The sequence below is a fragment of the Hypanus sabinus genome, chromosome 2 (genome assembly GCF_030144855.1).
Source record: "Hypanus sabinus isolate sHypSab1 chromosome 2, sHypSab1.hap1, whole genome shotgun sequence".
In the NCBI taxonomy this organism is placed as follows: domain Eukaryota; kingdom Metazoa; phylum Chordata; class Chondrichthyes; order Myliobatiformes; family Dasyatidae; genus Hypanus; species Hypanus sabinus.
The window spans coordinates 36388993-36415034 of record NC_082707.1 but is presented as its reverse complement, the minus strand read 5'-3'; the positions used below and the strand labels follow the sequence as shown (position 1 = coordinate 36415034).

Below are 26042 nucleotides of genomic sequence, written 5' to 3'. Positions count from 1 at the left end.
GTCCCCTAATGCTGTTGGATGGGGAATTCCAGGACTTAGATGAAGAAGGAATGGGAAAATATTTCAAATGAAAATGGCATATATCTTGAAAAAGGACAAGATTTTCAGTCTCCTGCCATTTCCCCATATCTCTTCAAGTCCTGACCAGTCTATCAACCTCTGCCTTTAAATGTACATAAAGACCTGGCCTCCATAGCTGCCTGTGGCAAAGAAATCCACAGATTCACCACTCTTTGGCTAAAGAAGTTCCTTCTCACCTCTGTTCTAAAAGGATGCCACTCTCTTCTAAGGTTGTGTTCTCTCCCACCATAGGAAACATCCTCTCCACATCCACTCTGTCTGGGGCTTTCACCATTCAATAGGTTCCAATGTGGTTCAGAATCCTAGTGAATACAGGCCCAGAGCCATCAAATGCTCTTCATGTGGCAAGTCATTCAATCCTGGATTAATTTCCGTTAACCTAATTTTGCAGTTTGCTATTAAAATTATCGCTCACTGCTAAGTCGTCTCCGCTAATTCTGCTCTTGGGCCAAACATGCTCTACATTTCCTGACAGGATGGGTGAACCAGTGATTGACTCAGGGTTACATCCTTTTACAGCAAGGCATAACCATGGACCCAGGGAGAGCATGCAATGTTGTTGGATGGCCCCAACTGCGATCCCTTAAACAGCTACATCATTCTTTGAGCTTCTCTGACAGAAACCATAGCCAAGTCACCAGTCTTTTAACCTCCTACACCAAGTCACCTCCCTCAGGGATAACCTGCTCAAGGGACACTTCACTCCCACTCCCATTCTCCACTATCCGACCTTTTGGGTAGAGGTGGATGCATGTGATGTGCCATCCTCTCCCAGTGAGGACTGGATGGGAAAACACACCCTTGTGCCTTCTCCTCACACAAGTTCAACTTCACACAGCGCTGTTATGGGGTAGAAGACATGGAGCTATAGCCATTAAATGGAACTTGATGAATGAAGACGTTGACTGGTTGGAAACACTGAACCCTTCCTGATCTGTACTGACCACCAAACCCTCAAATCCATACAACTGATAGGCCAACTCAACCCATGTCCGGCTTCTTTGAGCAATTCAACTTTACCATTTACTGACCCAGTTCCAAGAACACTTAGGCAGACACCTTGTCACAACAGTTCGACCCAGCAGAAGTGGAGATTGACCCTCAGGCCATTATCCTATCTTTTCAGATACTCGCCCTGATCATCTGGGACCTTGGGAACCAGATATGCCAGGCGCTACGTCATGAGCCTTTCTGGATACAACTGTTAACCGCATGTATGTGCTCTGAGGTACTCCCGTGGGCCCACTCCTCAATCCTCTCTGGCTATTCAGACACACGACCAACTCTGGATTTTCTGCAATGCCCACCATGATTGCAGAAGTATGTCAATTCATCACTGCCTGCCCTTAATATGTCCAGATAACTCCTCCAACCAGCATATCTGGGCCCCGACACCCATGGTCCCACTTTGCCAATGGATTTCATTATGGGTTTGCTACCTTCTGATAGGGCCACTGTGGTCATGACAGTGGTGGATGTTCTCCAAGGTGGTCCACTTCATTGCCCACCCTAAACTCCACATGGCTATCATCCACAGATCAACAGTCAGTCAGGAAGGGCAGCAAGTGGACAGGTTTCTGCGATATTTCGCTGCCTCTAATCCATCCACATGGAAGAAGTAATTGCTCTGGGTTGAGCTGGCCAGTGACCTACACACCTCCTCTACCCTTTGAAGTGCTTCATGGCTAAAACCCCTGTTGTTCCCATGGTGGAGGTCCCGCCAGAACCATGGTTTGCCACTGCAGGAATGCTTGGAAGATGCCACAGAGGGCCATCCAAGCTGCCAACGGTGCCTACTGCTACCAGGCTAACTACTGGCTGTGCCCAGCTAGACTATTCCTGCCTGGGGACTGTGTCTGTCTGTCCACTTGAGATCTGCCCCAAGCGCACTATGTGATGGTGTGCTGGGGCAAAGGCATCAACACGGGTGATGCCAACAGGCTCAATAAACTGATTAGAAAGGCTGGCTCTGTTACAGGAGTCAAACTGGACACATAGGAGGCTGTGATAGAACAAAGGACCCTATGGAAAACCCTGGCAATTCTGGACAATGTTCCTCACCCTCTGCATGCCCCCTTGGCTGAAGGGAGGAGCACTTTTAGTCACAGACTAAGACAACTGTGCTGTTCCAAAGAGCGCTATATGAGGTAATTCTTATCGTTGACTATTAGGCTCTTTAATGAGTCAACCTATAGCCAGGGAATTGATGACCCCTTCCTGTTATTCTGTTTGAGGTAACTTATTTTTTATTTTTTCTTACTTTCCTTCTTATATTTGTCTGTCTGTGCACTCATAATGCTACTGTGACATTAATTTCCTTTGGGATCAATGAAGTATCTGTCTATCAATCATGTCAGTCACCATGACTTTGATTCCCTTTATTATCTGTAAACTGGAAACAAACTGATTAAAATAGGAACAACGCACACAAAATACTGGTGGAACGCAGCAGGCCAGGCAGCATCTATAGGAAGAAGCAATGTCGACGTTTTGGGCCAAGACCCTCAGAATCTCTTACTATCTTTTATTCCAGTTAGTCCTGATGAAGGGTCTCGGCACAAAACATTGCTTCTTCCTATAGATGCTGCCTGGCCTGTTGTGTTCCACCAGCATTTTGTGTGCGTTGCCTGAATTTCCAGCATCTGCAGATTTCCTCGTGTTTGATTAAAATAGGTCTCAATGGAGCCACATCAGTTTTTCAGTTAACTTTTTACTTCAGCAATTTAAATTTGCCTCATCAGGCACATTTAGCCATAGATATAAGATAAAAGAACGAAATGCAAGAAAATTGGCTGCCAATTTTCACACAAGGATCATGTGATCATGCCCAGATATTTAATGGAAAGAACATTCCAATATGCTGGTGGCGACTCCACTGCTATTCATCAAGTTAAGCCCTTGGATATTTTACATGGCAGGATGTTATTAGAGGGACAACACCTCAATACAACGTTCCTTCAGCTCTGGATTGGAGTACCAACATAGGGTTGGTGTTCAGGTTGCTGGACAGGACTTGACTTAGGGGTGATAATTTTACCACTGAAACACAACTGAAAGTGACAAAGGCTTCCACTTACATAAATATGTACACATATACAAGTCTTAAATTTATGCATCTGTCTTGTCCAACCAATAAATGCATATTTATACTACTGCTTGGGTTATTGCAGGGTGTGGGCACAATGGGGAACAGTTTGACTGTCTACCTGTTTCCATGGTATTCCAACCTAGTATTACAAAGAGACACTTTAATAACCATCTGTGTATTGCCATCTCTTTTCCTTTCTTGCCTCTCCTCCTCGTTGTCTATCTCTCTCTTTACTATTTTTCTCATGATACCCTTTGATATTGTACAGTAACTGGGTGAAATATATTTACCTGACAATTGGCATCCACTGTAGGGGGACTGGTTTCTGGATCTATCAAGGGAAAGAAAATTGCAAAATATTGCTTCAAAAGTCCAGTATAGAGTATAATAAAACTTGCAGGACTAACCATTACCATAAGACCATAAGATATAGGGGCAAAATTAGGCCTTTTGGCCCACCAAGTCTGATCCACCGTGCTACCTGGAGCTAGTGCTGGAACATTTGTAGAAACCTCCTGTGAAAATAAAGCCCTCAATACATGTAAAACAACTTTTATCCCATTCAATTTCTGTAAATTTAGTAAATGATCACTTTTAACACCAATACCTTATTCCTATATTTGACGAGGGTGGTTTTGTACACCACGTTGCTGATCAGGCATTGGACTCTAATTAAGTTTGAATAAGTTATTTGCAAAGCTTCAGAGAAAAAGCTGATTAAAGAAATGATTGGGCACTGCTGAGGTCATTTCTCATGCTCTGTTAGAATAACGTGGGGTATAATAACATTTTTAAAACAGAATGAAACAGCTGAAGTGGAACCAAATCACAAATAGATTTTGAATTTCATGAGGATCTCAATTATTTTCTTGGTCTTTGGTATAGCTAATCTCGCATTCCAGTAATGATTTTCTACTTTCTAATCATTGCTCAAGGCATTCAGAATATAATAACTCTAAAAATCATTGGCAGAGACATTAAATTTATATTAGGTGCATGATTTCGATCTCAGGTGCTACTTAAATTGTCTATATATTTTGTGTGTTTACACTTACGAAAGACAGAGACGCATAAACAGTGATGCTTATTTCAAACTCTGTAAACAATGAATTAACTTCTTTGTCTGTCTTTATATTTTTGTCAGACTAAATTTTTCTTTCAATGGAAGTTTGCTGCTTTAGTTCAGGACTCAATAAGAGGAATTGTTCTAGTGACTGGCAATTATTTATTAGTTCATTCAAAGTGGGAAACCTAATCCAGCATTTACTGCCCATCCCTTTTTACCAGTTAAGCTGTCTGGCTTCTTAGACTATTTACGAGAGGCATTAAGATTCAGCTGCATTGCTGTGGATCTCAATAACATACAGATTCGACTGGGTGAGGATGCAATTCATTAAAACATGCTTTTATTGAAATTCGGTATTTTTATTTACAATTATTTATTTATATTAGCAATCCATAAAGCTGATGTTAGAAAGTTACAATAAAACTGTCACAAAGCCAATAAATTCATTGATGTCATTTTGGGTAAAAAGCCCACCTTCTCCACCTGGTCTCTTCTAAATGTAAGTCCAGTCCCAAACTAGCACGGCTGATTGCTGTCGGAAGTGTCTCAGCAAGGCATTTGTTATATTGGTAGATGTTCATGGCAGGTGAGCAATATTGAGCAATAAGCACTGACTTTGCCAGCAGTGACCACATGCCATGCATGAATAATGGCGACCAATGGAAGAGCATCTGGGCCTTTTAATGACTTCTTCCTTCCGTCACATTGAAACTTTCTTCATTGCATTTTAATCTGTCTGGATGGAGATAATTTGATCCTGAGGACATTATAAATTCAACTTGTTTTGTGACAGTTTATCTTTAGAGGCATTGTTGTACATTTTAGGATCTTAATTCTTTTTTTTTACTACCATCCACCTTGATGAGGAGGAGGATTTAACCAAGGCCTGTGCCAATCTCATTTTGATTGCAGAAATAGCTCATTCTACTGGCTCCTAATTTTCATCCTTCTTGCAAGGAAGGGGCCATCTTCTTCCCTCAAGGTATGAGCTTTCTTAATGTTTTTACTTTAATTACTAGGTTATGTTAAGTTTGGCATGGTTGGCCCATCAGCAGTGAAAAATAATGAGGCTGGATTTTATTTGCCACTTTTATCTGTGAGAGGTTCCAGTCAAATGTGTTTAATTTGTGGACCTCACCCCAGTAATGCAAAATGTTCAAGAAGGAGCTTTTAAAATCAATTCTCAGCAAGTCTTTTGCTTTGTATGATCTATAACTAAAGGTTGAATAATAAAGGTAGCCAAGTGATCATTCAGACCCTGTTTGTGCTCTTTAAATAAGCTTTTCTACAACATATTGTTTAGGGCATGAAGGGATACGAGGAGAAGGCAGGAGATTGGGGCTGAGGGGAATATTGGATCAGCCGACTCGGTTGAGATGGCCTAATTCTGCTATATTTTCTTTGGTCTTATATAGTAATATCACTGGTAGTTTATTTAATTCTTAATGAAATGATGCCAAATGAATGATACAAACAAGGTGCTATGAAATGTGAGCAACGCACACAAAATGCTGGAGGAACTCAGCAGGCCAGGCAGCACCTATGGAAAAGAGTAGACAGTCTTTGTTTCAGGCTTAGACCCTTCATCAGGACTGGAAAAAAGATGAAAAGTTAAAGCAAGAAGGTGGGTGGAAGGGAGGAAGAAGTGCGAGGTGGTAGGTGGTAAGTGGTAGGTGATAGATGAAACCAGGAGAGGGGGAGGGGTGAAGTAAAGTAATAAGACAACATTTCTTTGAACCAGGGTTTAAAGCACATAACACACGATAAGTTATAAAGGTAAGGATAAAATCTACAGATGAATCACACATAAATAAAATTAAAGTGTGTTATTAACATATGTTGTAAATTACGGAACAGATTAACCAGTGACACTTCGAATGCAATGCAACTGACAGTTTGGAAACCTAATGGCCTGGGGAAGAAATTGTTACTCCTCCTGACCATTCTTGTTTTCATGCATCATAGTCTCCTGCCTGATGGTAGAAAGTCAAAGAGGATTCTGGATGGATGGGTGGAATATAGAAGTGTGATTACATTTAATGGGGGCTGTGTCCATTTGCATCAGGACAAAAAACTGCAGGAAACCTGGAAAATGATAAATGACCAAATATTGTGGGAAAAGTAATTTGTATTCTAATCTCCTTCTCCACAAGTACACACTGGCTGCAGGAAATCACTCATGCAGATGATACAAACTAGGCAAGATGTGTGTGATTGGGAAGCTGGAGCTTTGAATATTCCAGTCAGGTAAAATCAGAACAGACATATTCAGGCAATGAGCAGATTATTTCCTTAAGATGTTGAATTAGATCAATAGAAGAAAAAATGATAAGCAACTCACCTTGTTTTTTTGGTCGGTATCTGATAAAAATAAAAATTAATAAGCAGATGATGACAAAAGTAGCTACTACTGCTGCAAGTATTATGTTAATATTGGTTTCCATGCTTGTGGAATCTGCCACAATACTTGTGCTGTTCGTGTTGTTCCTTGGTTCTGGAGTAGTTGTCTGTCCTACAAAAAAAAGGAGTAATTTCTCATTTCATTTGATAGCCACACTCAATTAATAATATTTAATATATTGAATTAAATTCATCTAATAAATTTCATTCAGAATTAATTCCCAGTTACCTTCTTATATTTTGACCTGATACTAACACTTATTTACCTGGAATTGAAATTGTGCCATTATTTGTAAGATCAGGATTGAATATCTAGTTAACAGTAAATAGAAGTACTTTTGCCATAACTTCCAGCAGTATTGTGAGCAAGAATTGTGATGCTCTCTGTCAGAAAGAAAGGGATTGATAGAACTGAGAGATGAAATCGAATTGAAAGATCATATTCAGTGGTTTGTTTTAAGCAATGTATATGGACAGTTAGCAGCAAATCAGGTCCGATCTGGTTAGGGAGAAATATGGGTAAAATAATGAAGAAAGACCAATATAAAAATAAATTCCAGATTAATGCTTTTGAAGAACTTTTTGTCTCATTAACAGGCATACATTTAAAGAACATTTTGATTGATAATTGCATTCTCTGTGCCAGCATGTCCAACATATTGCTGTTTAATTCTTCCTACTAAAGTTGCACTACAAATGTTAAAGCATTCACATGAATTCTGACCTACACTATTTACCCTCAATTTTTTGCAGGAGCCTATGTAAATAATTGAATTATGGTAACGGTTATGAATCCCGCAACCCGCCTGGGTCATAGGGGTGAGTACGACTGACCGCGGCACCAGTTGCCTCCAATCCTCATGGTTGTGGGCGAGTGCTTGGGCTGCCCAAGGTTCTCTGTAGTCCACTCTGCAATATTTTCTGCTCATTTCTTCCTCCATCTGCCCCTTTTTCTTTATCCCTGCGCTGTCCACTTGATCTTGTTACAGGGCCATACCACGCCAGTTTCCTCTCCTTTACTGCGGACAGTAGATCTTCGGAGTCTCTCATCTACTGGGTGATTTTTCTTCATATGTCATCATTTGAATTGAATTGACTTTATTTCTTACATCCTTCACAGGCCACATTGCAAGGCCTGAATGCATTCAATAGGTTGGAGAAGTCACCTGGAGGAGCTGCTAATGTCCCTGTATGGTGGTGAGAGGGAAGATGAAGGGATAAGTGTTGTGCTTCCTCTACAGAGACACAGCAACTTTGGGATGAACCTGTGCCCTGTGCGCAGTGGCTATGTTGAGCTTCTAGTTCTGGTCACACGTCACTTTAATTCCCCTTCCTACTCCCACGACAGCTTGTCTCTCCTTGGCTGCGTTCACTGGCATTGTGAGGCCAAACAGAAATGCTATTTTATTAAGTATTACAAGAACAAAGAGCAAGCAAAGAAAAGTAAGTTGTGATCAGCCCGTACTGAGACTAAAGATAAAAGTGCATTCTATTGATGAGATGTAACCTAAGATTCAAGAGGCATGACAGCTGCTGCAGAAAAGCTGTGAAGCTTCTAGAAAATACAGATCAGATACTACAAATACTAGAACAATTACTGAACAATTCCATGAATATAGGTGATTATATAGAAGTAGGAAGCAAACAGAGTAAAGTTAAATTACAAATAAAAGAAAAATAATGATTCTAAACCCTAATCCAACAAACCCAATCATACAGCCAGCAAAGTTCCAGCTTCAGGTAACCCATCCTTTGCCACAGTCCTCTCAGGATCTTTCCCTCTGTTCATCTTTCTCTTCCTTCTCCCCATCTTGCTCAATACCTGCACCCCTTCTAACACCATCGGGTTCCTTCAGCCCACCTTCTATGCAGTGGGATTTCTTCTCCTTTGTCTTACATTTCTTATCACCTCCCCCACTTGATTTCAATTGCCCTTCATCCCTCTTTTATTTTCTAATTCGTCTTCTTCACCCCTATCTCTGGTTGCACCTATCTCCCACCAGCATCTGTCTAGTTGTTCCCCCTTCATCTCTCTTCTCCTGACTTCATCTCCCCATCCTACACACCTCATCATCACCTTCCATCCTCTGCCTCACCTCACTCATGTGCTTCCATATATTGGCTATCTTTCCTTTAGTCTGTCCTGATGCAGAGTCGTGAGTCAAAACATCAACAGATGCTATTCTTGTCAAACCCATGGCTGCTTGATTGTTAGTGTGAGTTCAGTGAGATGAAACACCTGCCTCTGTCTGTTAGATTATAATCATATTCCTGCAATGCAAAGACTGCAAATTTTGAAGAAAATGTGTGACAGTTTGCATTTACGTGTAGGCTATAGTCTACAACAATATCAATTCAAATTATACCGAGCTTTTTTTTCTATTGCTTCCTGTTACACAGTAGAGATACTCATTAAACAAGAAGATTTTAGTAAAGTTCTAAAGTTGTAAAAATTTGAAGACTTTCCTAGCGAGAAGGTTTGCTAATGCTGCATTGCCAGAACAGATAGTGGAGCGGTTGTGGAGAAAGATGTTTTTAAGCCTACGTAGAAGGTCAGGAATCAAAACGTTGAGCATGGTGTGACTCATGTTCTGAGCTGCATTTTTTTTCAGAGCAAGGAGTGTTGTAGGAAAGACGGAAGTGCTTAGGGCATGGATCGGCCATTAGTGAGACTCGCTTGCAGGACCAGCAGCTCAGTCTTCCGTGGTTCCATTGTTTTGGTTGTAATAGAGCAGGAGGCATTAAAGGTGGAAGGGTGACATTACTGGTCAGTTAAAATGTCACGGCAGTGCTCAGACAGCACAATTCATCCAGTAAGGCTTAATGGATAGAACTGAGAAATGAAAAAGGTATAAATGCATTTACGGGATTATATTATTGATCATCCACGGGATTATATTATTGATCATCCACGGGATTTAGAAGAGTAAATTTGTAGAGAGAATGCAGTCTGTTTCAAGAAATATACGGTTGTGGTAATAGGTGATTTTAACTTTCCACATATTGACTGGAACTCCCATACTGTAAAAAGGCTTGATTGGAAAGAATTTGTCAAATGTGTTCAGAAAAGCTTCTTTAATCAGTACATAAATGTCCCAACTAGAGGGTGTGTGATGCTAAATCTCCTATTAGGAAATGAGACAGGGCAGGTGACATAACTTTCTGCAGGGCCGCTGCAATCTTTTGGACAAGATGAACTTTTTAGCTTGTGATCATATTGCCATTAGTTTCAAGGTAATTATGGAAAAGGATAGGCCCGGCTCTCGAGTTGAGTTTGTGAGCTGGAGAAAAGTCAATTTTGATGGAATCAGAAAGGATCTGGCAAGTGTGGTTTGGGTTAGGTTGTTGTTTGGCAAAGCCGTGTAGTATTTGGTAAGTGTGAAGCCCTCTGAAAGTGTAAATTTGGGAGTACAGAGTTGGTATGTTCCAATCAGAATAAACAACAAGGATAATGGATTTATGGAGCCTTGGCTTTTTGAGAGATATTGAGGCCCTGCTTGGAAAAAAAGGAGGAGGTGCATAGGAAGTATGGGCAGGTAGGAACAAATGAGGTGCTTGAGGAGTATAAGAAATGCAAGAGAACTATATATATATTTAGATCAAAAGGTTAGCAAGGAACAAAATTAGTCCTCTGGAAGATCAGCATCATAATCCCTGCATGGAGCTGAAAGAGATGGGGAAATATTAAATTGTTTTTTTTAATCTGTATTTACTCGGGAGTTGGACACAGAGTCTATAGATGTGAGGAAAAGAAGCATCAAAGTCATGGACCCTATTCAGATTACAGAGGAGGAGGCAAATTAGTGTGGATAAATCCCCAGGGCCTGACCAGCTGTTCCCTTGGACCCCATGGGAGACTGGTACGGAAATTGCAAGGACCCTAGCAGAGATATTTAAAACATCCTCAGCTGCAGGTAAGGTGCCGGAGGACTGGAGGGTAGCTGAAGTTGTTCTGTTGTTCAAGAAAGAATAAACCGTGAGAGTATAGGCCGGTGAACCTGACATGTTGAAATTGTAGGAGATGTTGGTGAGACCCAATTTGGAGTATTTTGTGCAGTCTTGGTCAACTAACTACAGAAAAGATGTAAATAAGATTGAAAGAGTACAGAGAAAATTTACAAGGCTTTACCGAGACTTGCGGACCTGAGTTATAGGGAAGGGTTGAAAAGGCTAGGACTTTATTCCCTAGAATGTAGAAGATTGAGGGGATATTTGATAGACGTATACAGAATTATGAAGGGTGTAGATAGGGTTTCTCCCTATCTAGCAGGCTTTTTCCATTGAGGTTGGTGAGACTACAACTAGAGAGCATGGATTAAGGGTGAAAGGTGAAACATTTAAGGGGAACATGAGAGGTAACTTCATCACTCAGAGGGTGGTGAGTGAGCTGCCAGTGCAAGTGGTAGATGTGTGGTTCATTTCAACATTTAAGAGAAATTTGGATAGGTGCATGGATGAGAGGGGTGGGGAGGGCTCTGGGACAAGGGCATATCAATGGGACTAGGCAGATTAATGGTTCAGCACTGACTAGATAGGTCAGAACTGTTTCCAGGCTGAGGGTTCTGTGACTCTATGCCTCTAACTGGAAAGTCTAAACTTCCTCTACAATTGAACTTTTCCTGGAAATTTGCGCGAGTGTCCTGAAATCTAGTACTTGAGTAAAACAGGCTCTGTGATTAGTTTGCTCAGTCTAGTTCTTGTGATTATCTGGCATTTTTATTAAAGCTAATATTATTTACATTGACAATCTCGGTGTATTTTATTTTTATACTGAGCCATAACATATAAAATAATTATATAATTATCCAGCCTTTTGTGTGTGTTACTTAAATTTTCCTACATCATCCAGATCCATTGTGTCAATGTAATATATATATATATATATATATATATATACATGTAATTTTCAACTAATAGGTATTATATTTAGTTAAAAATACACACACTGGCCTCTTTATTAGATATACCTGTGCCCCTGCTTGTTAATACAAATATCTAATCAGCTAATCATGCGGCAGCAACTCTAAGCACGGAGAGCATGGAGACATGATTGAGAGGCTCTGTTCAAACATCAGAATGAGGAAGAAATGTGATCTAAGTGAGTTTGACTGCGGAATTATTGCTGGTGCCAGACGCCTTGGCTCGAGTATCTCAGAAATTGCCGATCCCCTGGGATTTTCACGCACCATAGTCTCTACAGTTTATGGAGAATGGTGTGAAAAACAAAATCAAGCATCCAGTGAGCAGCAGTTATGTGGGTGATGATGCCTTGTTGATGAGAGAGGCCAGACTGGTTCAAGTGACAGTAACTCAAGTAACCATGCATTACAACAGTGGAGTACAGAAGGGCAACCCTGAATACATCACACGTTGAACTTTGAAGTGGATGGGCAACAGCAGCAGAAGATTGAACATTCACTCAGCAGCCACTTTATCAGGTACAGGAGTTATCTAATAAAGTGGCCACTGAGTGTAATGTACAGTACACTGGAAAACTCCTTTACCTGTCACTCTTTGCAGTGTGTGGTTTGAAAAAACCACGGAAACTACTCTTTCCTTAACAAGGTTTAATGCAACATTAGCTCATTGACCATTTTTGTACCTAACCCACATACTGTATGTGAACGAACGAATGGAATATTCATTGTGAGAAAATGATTCTGGAGGTTGTTTACAAGTCTATGAAAGATATAGTACACTGACATGACTCACCATCTCCATTTTCAGATTTATAGAAATCTAATATTTAATAATGATGAGTAATACCTTCAGTTAGTAAGGTTTATTTAAAGTTTTCCTGCCTGCTTCTTATTTGCCTGATTTGCATCTAAGTACAAGATTATTGATTTCTTGTTGATTAAATATTTTGGAACTAGTAAACAATTGTTCTTTCCATTGTGTATGGATTAATGTCAATAAAGCATGTTAAATGTATTAATTGAAACCTTAATGAATAAATATCTGGCTGTTTAGTGAGCCATAAAATACGAAAGGTCATGTCATTTACATGACATCGCTCTGATAAGAATGGAAGCAATATAATTTCTGACTAGACTCTGGACTGGGATAGTCACTCTGTTCTTTTCAAATGCTTTATATTATGTTCATATAAATGTTTACTTTTCCTTTAGGAATACAGATCAAATCCAGGATTGCGGTGTTACTACTAAGGATGCAGCATGTTTATGTACATAATATAATGGGTATTGGACTTTGTTTCAAATGTTTACATTAGTTCTGCTAGAAACACATTTTAGACAAATTACTATTGTCTTTCTGTCAAAAGGACCACAGTAGAAGCAATTCATTCTGTGTTTAATTGTTATTAAAAAGTCATCCTTAAGCAAATGAAGGTAGTATATTGTCATCAAAAGATACGACCTTACAAGCACTTTTAATTGTCTATGTAATATAACTTCCTCTTTGTTCAGGAGATAGGTTTACCACCAGCTAATCTCAGGAAGTATAAAAGCTCACCTCCATGTCAATAAACTCAGAGGATGAAGGCAGATGAGTGGCTGAAACCAGTGTATTTGGAGTGGGTCTAGAGGAAGTTCACAAGAATAATTCTGGGAATGAAAGGGTTAACGTATGAGGAGTGTTTGATGATTCTGGGCCTGTCCTCACTGGAGTGTAGTAGAAACAGGGGGAATCTCATTGAAACCTATCGAATATTGAAAGCCCCAGATAGAGTGGATGTGGAGAGGATGTTTCCTATAGTGAGCGAGTCTAGGACTAGAGCGCACAGCCTCAGAATAGAGGGACATCCATTTAGAACAGCGATGAGAAGGCATTGCTTTAGACAGAGGGTAGTGAATATGTGGAATTCATTGCCACAAACGGCTGTGGAGAATAAGTCACTGAGTATACTTAAAGTGGAGGTTGATAGGTTCCTGATTATTTAGGGTGTTGAAGGTTACGGAGAGAAGGCAGGAGAATGGGGTTGAGAGGGATAATAAATCCGCCATGATGGAATGGAGGAGCAGACTTTTTTTTGTTTGTTTTTTGAAAACTTTTTTTATTGCATTTTTAAGTAGTTACAAAATGGAGTATGAAAAAAAAATGTATATAACCCTTCCCCCCTCCCCTTAACCCTCCCCCCTAACTGCCCTATAGGAAAAAAAGAGAAAGAGAAAAAAAAAGAAAGAAAGATTGCCTGGTTGTTGGAAGATCTCCACATGCTCCATGGAATTTGTAATAACCTTAATATGTATATTTATTTCTTTCCCCAAATAACCAATTGTTTCATCTTCAGAGCATCTATAGATTTAATCCTGTCTTTTGTAAATAAGGGCTCCAAATTTTCAGAAATGTTTCATATTTATCTCTTAAATTATAAGTAATTTTTTCTAATGGAATACAACCATAGATTTCTTTCTTCCAAGAGTCTATACTTAAATATGTATCCAATTTCCAAGTAACTGCAATAGCTTTTTTGGCTTCTGCCAGTGCAATTTTTATAAATTCTTTCTGGTATTTATTTAGTTTGAGTTTCGGTTTTATCCCTTCAATATCACCTAATAAGAGTAATATTGGATTATGAGGAAATTGTGTTCCTGTAATTTGTTCCAGTAAAAGTCTTAAATTTGTCCAAAAAGGTTGAATTTTAGAACAAGACCATGTAGAATGTAAAAAAGTACCAGTTTCCTGGTTACATCGGAAAAACTGATCCGATAAGGAGGAGCAGACTTGATGGGCCAAATGGCCTCACTCTGCTCCTGTCTTATCGTCTTATTTTTAAAATTATTTTTGTAAAATGAGTAATTTGTTCTCAGAAATGAAAGCAACCTAGAATGAATATTATAATTTGTTTTATAGAAAGCATTAAATAGCCATCGACAATCCATATTGTAGCACATGTTCTTCAAGAAAACTAAACTTTTTGAATTGATACAAGCTATAATTCCCACCCCAGAATCTCGTTCTTTATATGCCTCACTCAAAATATTATTCAAAATGCTTTAATGTGCGTTACTGAGAGCTGGTAATAACAGTAAACCTCGAAATCTTAAACAATGATGATAACTTGCCCTAAATCGAGAAGAGTTTGAAGAATATCAAATGAATTTTAAGACACTTTTTATAATATTGCATTATTTCATATAAACTTCCCTAACCTCAGCAACATTCATGAAAGGTTGAGTAGTGAATGATTAAGTGTAATTTAGCAATTAATGAAAGAAACGTGCAATAAATTATATGAGGAGTGTTTGACAAAGGGATTGAAAAACAAAATTAAAACTCTTATGATTTAACTTGGACGCTATATCTAGGTATAAAACTCACTATATGGCCGTGGCAAAATTTGAAGGTACTCCTGATCGCTAGTGGGGTTGTTCATAAAGCCTTTGAGTACCTCGAGTTCTCTGTTCTGCTACTCTATCTATGATACAGTATCTATGAGTATTGAGTTAACCATCTACAGGATCTTACTCTATGAACTGCAAGATAAGCTGTGAAGCACAGATGCATTAAATTCAGTGGAATTTAAACCATAAAATATATCATTGACAATTTTTCTATCTTCTCGGAGTGGTTAGCTTGGAGGGCTATGGTCTCGATGCAGGTCAATGGCATTAGGCTGTTTAAATGGTTTTGGCATGGACTAAATGGGCCAAAAGGCCTGTTTCTGACCTGTACTTCTCCATGACTCTCTATGCAAAGATTTATCAAGCAATTACTTAGATATTTGAAGAATGAGCAGACATACCAGCAAAGGCAACAGTGATGTTTGTTGCACTGGCTTTCTCGATAACGACATTGTGACCAATGGCAAATAGCTCACAACCATAAATTCCGGAGTCATTCACCTTCAGCTGCTGTACTGACATTTTTGCTGTGTGGTTGCCATGGTCCCATATCAACTGAATATGGTCAATTGCTGTAAAGTTTTTTGTCTTCAGATTGATTTCTCCAAGTTTGCTTTTGTCCTTACGCATGTGCTTGTACCATACCAGACTCATATCTTCAGTGATTGTTTCATTGGAAAGTTTACAGAAGATAGTAGCTGATTCCCCTGTGTTCTTCTCAATGGTCTTCGGGTACTGTGACAGAATAAAGGGTTTACCTACAAATAAAAGCAACAGAGTTATTCACATAGTGAGTTTAGGAAGTTCATAGTTTTTCTATTAATGTGGTCAATTATCAGCCCTGTTAAATTTATTCAAAGAATCAATTGATAATCAAAATAAATCAAAAGTAATGTGAATGATAACTGGGAATAATCCTCCGCTCACTGACTAATAAGGCAGGATAATTTATAATTTCTGATGGCCAGATTAAATGGTTATATTATGGTATTACATTTTTCTATAATGCAAATCCATTCTTTGAATAAAGTGAAAGTTCTGTGCAAAATATGCACAGCTGTATGGAAATAAACTGCAGATACTGAAAATCTGATTTGAAGGCAGAAAATTCTGTAATACCCAGCAATCCGGGCAGCGTGTATGGAAAGGCAACCTGAGTTAAATTTCAAGCTAAAGTCTTCATCAGATGAGGAAACAAGTTCACTTGAAGTTGTAGATAGGGTGGGAAATAGATAGATAGGGTAAAGATGAAGACAACTCTAAAAGAGTGAGAGAAGGGTTGCCATGGAGATAGGTTATAGATGCAGTCATGCATTTAATAGATTAATGACGGCAGCTGAAGAGAACAGGAACAAATTGTGATATGATGGCAGAATGCAAACAACTCAATGCAAAAATGCAATTGATGATGCTAGTGCAAGTACATAAATCAAGTTAATATTATGGCTGCAAAGTGCTCCGATGCAAGATGAAATTTTGTTCTTCAAAATTGCATTGGACTACAATATAACAATGCAGGAGGTCGCAGTTAGAAAGGTGTAAGTAGGAGTCAGGTGGAGAATAAAAGCCACAAGCAATAAGAAGCCCCGTTTTTCCTAATACATCATTGACTGAAAATCTAACTCAGTTTCTCTTGCCACTGATGCTGCCTGACCTGCTACATATTTCCAATATTTTATGTTTTTATTTCTCATGTTTTTGTTTTTACAAATGGATTTCAATTATCCTTAATTTCCACTTATTTCTAAAATGGATTTGGATTACAAAATTAGCACTGGATGTAGTATGCTTTAGCTAGCTATAGATGAGAAATGTTCCTCAAATATGCGAGGCTGATTGAAATATAATTTCTGTAAAAGTATCCTTTAATGTTAATAAAATACAGTGTATTGATTAAAGATTGAACTTGGGCAATAAATTTTGAATAGTCAAGTGGTGCAATATTAAGCTAATGATTTTCTTTTAATACTTTATATTACTATTATTAAGTGACCAAAGACATTGACTGCCATTTCCACAGTGGAGGGATTGCTGCTAGCTTTTAGTGGTGGCACCCATTTACTTCTAGTGTTCTGCTGCAAGTTTGTTTTGCCAGTAGCTGCCAGCATATTACAAATAAAAAGTGGACAACTTGAAGTGCTGTGCATTTCTGTTTTCAAGTTGTTGCTGCTCCAGTTTGATAAAATTATATTAAAACAGTGATATTAAGTATTTTACACACACACTAGTTCTAAGTTAGTGAAGTAGCATGTGTTTGGGATTTACCAGCAAAATGTCCAGTACGGATATACAAACTTCAAAATAATATTACACCCTTTAAGAACAAGTTGTGCAACTATTAGGTCTTCATCAATCCTTCATTGACAGTATAGCTTGTGTAAACATTTATATATGTATCGTTAACATGTTGAAATTTAATTTAAAGATTAGTTGGTATGAGTATTGATTAGGAAAAAAGACTGACATATTCAGTGCACAGAAAATCTTAACTACCTGGTATAAGCTTTTGTGGCCCCGCAGGAAACTAAATAAGAAGAAAAATAGATGGCTGTTGAGATAACATTCTTTGACTTAAAATTTCTAACACTGTTCATTGAGCACAACAAGCATATGTGCGCAGCACCAGTTACCAGGAATAGTGAAGCCACATTCCTCTGCAGAAATAAAATAATCACAGCACGCAGCTATAGAGAGGGGAGACTCGAACAGGCTCAGAAAGTCATAGAACTATACAGCAAGGACAAAGACCCTTTGGCTCAACTCATCTGTGCCGACCAAGTTGCCCACTTGTGAGGTTAATTGAATTGGTGCCATCACAGAATGCTTATTAGGCAGAATTGAATAAGCAAAGGTGATCAGGAACACTAGTAAACCAAGTAAACTGATCAGGAACACGGTAAAGCCAAGTAAAAGGAAAGTTCACAACCGCATGACCTAATCAGGGAGAATCAGTTAAAGTATCTGCATATCCATGGTTGCTTCAATAACGGACTAAAGTAACAGTGATTAATGAATATTTATTAATGAATGTTTACTCTAGGCAACACAAAACTGTTCTAAACACTGTTGTTTAGCGGCTAACAATGATAAATTAGAAACCAAACTAATCATTGTAAAAAGTTGTTATTTTAACATAACCCCAATAATGAACTATAATGTGAACCACAGCAAAGTAGTCCCTTCTTAATTAGATTTCATTACCTTTTCATTAGCTATCCCTGAGGCTTTTGAGCAATTTTGGCAACTTATTGCCAAGTTGTTGAGTTATTTATATTATAGATTATTGAGTCAAGGTTGCCTACATGTGAGATCCAACTTTCTTAATGTAGATTGAGAGAGATGTTGGATTCAGCACAGCTTTTAGTTCACTTGACCTCAATTATAGATTGCAAAGCTTTAACAGCACTGTTGTTTTATACATGGAATACATTTAACTCCAGTTATTTTGCGGATTTTTCACTTGAGTGGTTGATGGTAAGCAAGGCAGCAAGAGAGCTGACATGATTAAGGGTCTTCAGTTTGATAAGTGAGCTCTCTTTCTCTTTCCACAATTGTTCTTGAACTGTAGATTGTTTCCATCATTTAATTTTTATGACACAGATGAGTGTGATCAGATTTTAAAGTGTGAGCATCAAAACGTATTTACTAAATCAATTTGGAAACCTGACATTTTTACACATGCATGTCCATGAGAGGGGAGATGTGAAACTCTCTGCATAATTACAAAATGCTTCTTCTAAAAAGGAAGCCATCAAAATTGGGTCAAACTAAACCTGCCATTTGGTTTTGTATGCCAGTTCTGCCAGCATTTTGTGTTTTTATTTATTTCCAGCATCTGCAGATTCACTCGTGTGGCATTATTTTATTGCTGTATGTAGGCTTTAAGTACATGAGATGCAGACTTTTTAGATTTATTTATGTATTGAGATAAAATGCAGAACAGGCTGCGCTAGCCGTTCGAGCCACGCCACCCAGCAACCCCCCGATTTAACCCTTGCCGAATCACAGGACAACTTACATTGACCAATTCACCTACCAATCAGGACATCTTTTGGAATGAGGGAGGAAACCGGAACACGTGCGGTCATGGGGAGTATGTACAAACTCCCTACAGAGAGCAATGGGAGATGAACCCAGATCACTTGTACTGTAAAGAGTTAGTTATGCTAACCACTACGCTAAAAATGTTTTGCTAAAATGTGAAAATTTATTGGTTCCCCGTACTGTTAACAGTTACTAAGTAATAATCTTTAAAACAAGCAGCACACACAAAATGCTGGAGGAATTCAGCAGGCCAGGCAGCATCTATGGAAAAGAGTACAGTCGATGTTTCGGGTCAAAACCTTTCATTAGGATTGCTGATGTTACTCGGTCTGAAACGTCGACTGTACTCTTTTCCATAGAAGCTGCCTGGCCTGCTGAGTTCCTGCAGCATTTTATGTGTGTTGCTTGGATTTCCAGCAACTACTTTTCTCTTGTTTGTGAATCTTCAGAACAGTTTTACATTCACTTTTGAATGCAATATTTCCTACTTTTAAGAATTAAATCAAAATGCAGTCACAATATATCACTGTTCAAGTTACCTTAAATGTTCTGAAAATGAAATGCACATAGCGGATTTGAAAACAAATTATGGCGTTCTCTCACTTCCAGAAACTATATATTTATATAAAAATAATAAACGTACTTGAACGGTGGTAGGCTTCTGGCCTTAATATTCTGCCAGAAGTATTAGATTTTGAACAAATTTAGACAAAGATTTTTGCCTTCAGCATCTATAACACATTTATCCCATCCCCAAAATAATCTCAATAAAAATCTAAATATTAGAAGTTTGCTCAGAGCATGAACTTAAGACTAGACCCAGTAAAATATGTTAATGCTCTGGCAATCATTCTTTTGATCTTGGAACTGTATCTATTATTAGCATAGGTTTTCCTGTCAAAATATTACTGAGAATATTAGCGCTCACTGTTATTTAAGGTTAAATGACGCAGAAAGCTCAGATGACAGATAGATAAGGGAACGCATGTCAGCCCATTTCTCTCAAGTTATAGTGTTTCACCATTAAGTTTGGGAAAAGGAAATCTCATCAATTGTACTGAATGGCATGGTTTCTATATTTAGATAAAGTGTACAGTGCCATTCATTTCTATAGTAGCCATTATAGATGTTTTAACATATAATTTAAAACATTTTCTCACTTTTTTGTTGATATTTTTTCACTCATCTAGTCTTTCTTATCTTGCTTTATTTTTCTTTTTATACTTCTTTAAAATTGAAATTATAACTTTTGTCTTTATGAAGGAGGCAGAGGGTAGTGGTGGAGGTTGTTATTCAGATTGGAGACCTGTGATGACTGGTATACCATAGGGATCAGTGCTGCGAAAATTGATGTTTGTCATCTATATTAGCAGTTTGGATGACAGTGTTGTTAATATGGTTAGTAAGTTTGTGGATGATGCTAAAATTGGTGGTATGGTGGATAGTGAAGAGAGCTATCTCAGATTCTTAAAGGATCATCATAAATTGGGGAAGTGGGCAAATGGCATTTGGCTTAGACAGGTGAGAGGTGTTTTGTTTTGGTCAGTTAAACCAGAGCAAGACATGCACAATAAGTTTTAGGGCCATGAAGGGTGTTGAAAAACAGCAACCACAGGTATCTTGTTCCCTAAAGGAGACAACACAGGTTGATCATCATCATCATCATGCTGAGTCATATGACGGGGGTGATCATGGTCTTATGTCCAAGATTGTTCTGGACAAATTTTTCTACAGAAGTGGTTTGCCATTGCCTTCTTCTGGGCAGTGCTGCCTTCTGTACAGAATGAGTGACCCCAGCAATTATCACTGCTCTTCAGAGATTGCCTGCCGGGCGTCAGTGGTCGCATAACCAGGGCTTGTGTCATGCACCAGCTGCTCATATGACCATCCACTATCTGCTCCCATGGCTTTATGCAGCCCTGAAGCCAGCTAAACAGGTGCTACATATTGATCACGAGCAACCTGCTGGTTAGCAGAGGGAAGGAGGACCATACATCTCCTTTGATAGAGATGTATCTTCACCCCATCACCCTACACTGGTGGATAGGATAGTGAAAAAGGCATGTGGCATGTTTCCCATTGTCAGCCATGGCACTGAGTATTGGATTTGGGACATCATGTTACAACTGCACAAGTCATTGGTTGTGCCACACTGATTCATGCGCTGTTCTTGTCACCCAACTATAAGAAGGACTTCATTAAGCTCAGTCAGTGCAGAACAGATTCATGCAGGTATTACCAGGGAAGGAGGGCTTGAATAATAAGGAGAGGCTGGATAGACTGGGATCTTTTCTCCTGGAGTGTAGGAGACTGAGAGGCGACCTTAAAGAGATGTATCACGAAGGGGCATGAATAAGGTGGATGTCATATTTTTTTCCCCCAGGCCAGGGAGTCTAAAACTAGAGGGCATAGATTAAAATTTGAGAGGGAAAATATTTGAAGAGTACATTTGGGGCAACCCATTCCACACCGAAGGAGGTGGATACATGGAATGTGCTGTCAAAAAGAAACTGGAAATCCAGTTAATTAGAAAAGGTTCAGAGGGAAATGGGCCAAATACAGGCAAATGGGACTAACTGGGAGGACATCTTGTTTAGTATGGATGAGTTGAGCCAAAGGTCCTGTTTATACGTAACTCTATGACTCTAATATTATTTTCTTTCTTTATTGTATTTGTTTTATTTCTTAAAATGAAATCAGTCAGATCACATATTATATTGTTGGCCTCATTTACAGAGCTCAAATCTGCATAATATACCACAAGGAAGCTGCAGAAGTACTATTTCCTGCAAAAGTGGGTTAGTGATTACTATATATTTTTTAAAAAATATGTAAGAACATAATTTATAACATCCTTCAGGATTGAAAGGTTTAAAAGCACTCTCAAAAAGCATCAATAAAACTTATTGCAGCTATTTTACAAATTTCATTACATATTTTGTACACTGATGTGGTGTAATACTTATGTAATGACTTTTTCCTATTGATTAGTGTTCAGCAAACCACCTCGTTTAAAGAGGAGAGCAATTTTTGTGGAAAAAGTTGCAGTTAAAATTGTTGGTTTTAAAAGTTTGTAATAATTGAGGGCTATATTGTTATTCCTTCTGGCTTACCTAAGGGAAGCTTGGTTTACTGCATTAGCACACCTTTCTTCTATACTTCATGTTGCAAAAGGAGAGGCATAGCGGATTTCTCCATAGAATTGGCTATTATGTTTGAAAACAAACGGAGCTTTTGTCATGTCAGAACTTCGTTGTAAAATCACTTGGTGAATCTTTAGCAGGAATACATATCTGAGGTAAAATTCCAACCAATGTTTGACATTGTACATAAAGAGAGGACTTGAAATTATTTGCTTTCTTTCACGTTTTAACATTGTGAAAGCACTTCATAAACAGTGAAATAAATGAAAGGAAGTAGAAAGAGGCCTTGAAAGAGGTCGCACAAGTTCTTTATAACTGCCAGCGATAAAGAAAGCTTATGGCATGCTTGCCTTTGTTAGTTGAGACACTGAATTTAATAGCTGGCAGTTATGCTGTAGATTTATAAAACTCTGGATGGTCACATCTGGAGAATTACATTTGTTTCTGGTTTCCCTATTATACGAAACTCTTGGAGGCTATGGAGAGGGCACTGAAGAGATTTACCAGGAAGTTATAGACACAACAGGTACTACAGTTGCTGGAAATCTAGAGCAATACACACACAATGCGCTGGAGGAGATCAGCAGATCGGGCAGCATCCATGGATAGGAATAAACAGTCAATGTTTCGGGCCTATACTCTTCATCAGCACTCAGATGCTGCCTGGATTAGAGGGTATATGCTATAAGGAGCAGTCTGCAGTGGCAGAGGCTGAGCGGAGACCTAATAAAAGTCTACAAAATTATGCGAGGCCTAGACGGAACAGACAGCCAGTATCTTTACCCAGGGTTGAAATACATGGGGCATGCATTTAAAATGAGATTGGGAAAGTTCAAAGGAGATGTGCAGGGCCAACTTTTAGCTTAATTAGTTCAGCACAACATCGTGGCCTGAAGAGCCGGGTCCTGCACTCTACTGTTTGATGAAGTTGGTTTTTAGTTGATGAATTAATTTTTATGTTAAACTTTGCTTGTAGATTTATGTGGAGTCAATTTAAATATGTTGAATATTTTCTAGAAATTCAATCCTTCTTACATGTTACAACCAAGTCATTGTGTTGTACTCTGCTTCCAGAACCTGTTCCATTTGGAAGCTAGAAACTTCAATGCTGATGTGTTGTATTTAGCTGTACTAACTGAGGACAAATATCTAGGCATTACTATTTATGTTGGAACTTAAATTATAAATGAATCATAAATAAACTCTCCTTCAATATATTCAGCCTGACCTCTCTTTATCCACATTCTTCCCTTTGTGCTGAGTTCAAACACCCACACAGGGGTTTTCTCTGACTTCTGCATTATTCATGAAATCTAAAACTTGCCCAGCGTCTATTCCACTATTAAAGCAACATTATTGATGCCATATATTGTACCCCGGCCTATAAATTTAATTCCAAAGAAGTCAATGGAACTAAATTTCTGAGAGAGAAAACTGGAGGGCATTGACTTAGGGTAAAGGGTAAGAAACTTAGAATGATTTTGAAGAAACCTTTTTCACTCAGAGAGTGGGGGAAGCACAGTCACTGACTAAAGTGTCTAGGCGAGTGTGGGAATCATCTAGACATTGAAGGTTGTGCTGGAAGATGGGGTTAATAAGGATGAATGCCCTCTGATCAGTGAGCACATGGTGGGCCAAATGGCATGCTTCTATGTTGTTTGACTTTCTGTGATTAAGTGAAATGCGGTACTCTGCACGGACAAATATAGAAAATTAAGCAAAATAGATATGGGATTTGGTCACGTTCTTCCTCTTTCACATAAGGCTATGCACAGGGAATTGAGAAATACTAATTTTTTCTGGTATAGGTTAAATACACATACTGTGTGCTTTCACACATCATCCTAATGATTATAGTTTTGGGGTCGAGGGGCACCTAATTCTACGAGATGTTCTGCCAAGAACAAAGCTATGTTTCCCCTCACCCTACCCCAATTTCAAACCTTCTCATGCATTTTCTAGTCACAGCACACTAGTAAGTCAAGGAAATACTGTGACACAGTTTTCAACTGAACCACACCATGGAAAGAAACAGCAAGGGGAAACAGTACTGTTTGTCATCCTATTTTACTTGCAAAATGAATCTAAAGATGTTTTAAAAATCTGATAAAGTCACGTATGTGAATTGTATGCTTCACTAAATTAGCATTAAAGTGAGTTCCTTCACCTACCCATTATTCAGTTATATTGATTGAATCAGTATTATCCAGCAACATATTTCAATTAGTGACACATTTTATGATTCATGTGCAGTCATATACAGTATATTACATTAATTCAAGATAACTTTGCCCATTGAGTCTGCACTCAGAGATCTCCTGCTAATCCCTTTCCCTCATAGTATATATTAATCAATAAAATCAGAATCTCAAAATGTGCAAGAAAATCAGCAGGTGCGGGAAATCCAAGCAACCCACACAAAATGCTGGAGGAACTCAGCAGGCCAGGAAGCATCTATGGAAAAGAGTAAACAGTCAACATTTGGGGCCCAGACTCTTCATCGCGGCTTGGCTCGAAACGACGACTGGTTACTTTTTTCCATAGATTCTGCCTGGCTTGCTGAGCTCCCTCAGGATTTTGTGTGTGTTGCTTTAGAATCTCACATGCAATGAGATATTAATTGCAATCAAAACTCTCATTATACTTAGTAATGAAAAAATGCCTTTTTGTGAAAATTTGTGAATCACCAAACATTTGTGCTTAAAGTAAAAGAGGACTGATTTTTGCCCTCTGTAAATTGCCCTAAATAATGTTATAGCATGAAGACAGTACATCTTTGTCAAATTCCACTCCTCGCTCTTTATGAACACCTTCATATTCCAATGGAATTATTGCGAAATTGGAAAGGTCTCTACTGAAGGTGCATGTTGACATATCTCTCTGTAACATCCAGGATAGCTTGCAAATTAATTTCAAGAAGCAAAATACATTTTGTTGCAAAGAATATGAATGGAATTTACTCAGGATTAAAGCAGAGAAAGTAAAAGTGTTGAAAAAAAATCAACTTTCTTTAAATTTTACATTCCTTCTCCACATTGAACATGTCTAAAGTCCACAAAATAAAAATTGCACTTACCCAGAACATTTTGCCTCAAGGTCACAAAGAGTACTAGAAAGGTTTGCTGAGCAAACAGTCGTATAGCCATCACTTTCATTGCTTCAGGGAGACCAGGCCCATGAATGAGTGGAGCTGTCTGAACACTGCATTCAGTGCTTAGGAACCCTACAATTTAGTTTCCTCCACAAGTGAGTTTAAAGGCATGCCTTGTTTGCAAATATGAAACACCACCCCCACAAAGTGAAGCCAAACCTCCTTGACGAATGGGATCTCCCCATTTTTGATTTGAAAGTCCCACAGCCAATTTTCATGTAGCACAATTAACTGAGGGTGGCCTCTGACATGACGTGATCCTCCTAATAGGAAGTGCACCATTACGATAGCAAACCCCAAACTATTAATTCTTGAAATGGGTAGCACAGTTTATGTTCCCTCTACCCGTTAATGTTGCCCAAATGTTTTTCCACAGTGACCAGAACCGCAACAAAAAAACCCCGATAATTAGGTGATCCCCTTGATGGAGACTTGAGCACTTTGGTAGAAGGAATAAAAGCATAGACTGTTTTCTAAATGGAGCTAAAATTCAAAAAGCCGAGGATCAAAGGGACTTCAGAGTCCTTGAACAGAATTCCCGAAAGGTTAATTTGCAGGTTGAATTGGTGGTGTGGAAGGCACGTGCAATGTTAGCATTCATTTCAAGAGGACTACAATATAAAAGCAAGGATGTAAAGTTAACACCATAAGACAGCAAGATAAAGGAGCAAACTTAGGCCATTTGTAACATCAAGTCTGCTCTGTCAGTTCATTATAGCTGATCCAATTTTCCTCAGCCCCAATCTCCTACCTTCCTTCT

General features: G+C 38.7%; 1 protein-coding gene across 1 annotated transcript in view; it reads right to left on the bottom strand.

The window, feature by feature from the left end:
• Window positions 1-25364, bottom strand: part of LOC132404574 (uncharacterized) — a 30779-nt gene extending 5415 nt beyond the window's left edge. Inside the window, exons 1-4 of the mRNA XM_059988816.1 lie at window positions 25208-25364; window positions 15346-15702; window positions 6577-6747; window positions 3460-3500 (exon numbers count right to left, since the gene is read on the bottom strand). Coding sequence (XP_059844799.1) covers window positions 3460-3500; window positions 6577-6747; window positions 15346-15702; window positions 25208-25286 — 648 coding nt within the window. The 5' untranslated portion in view covers window positions 25287-25364. The remainder of the gene's footprint in view (window positions 1-3459; window positions 3501-6576; window positions 6748-15345; window positions 15703-25207) is intronic.
• Between the last annotated feature and the right edge of the window lie 678 nt (window positions 25365-26042).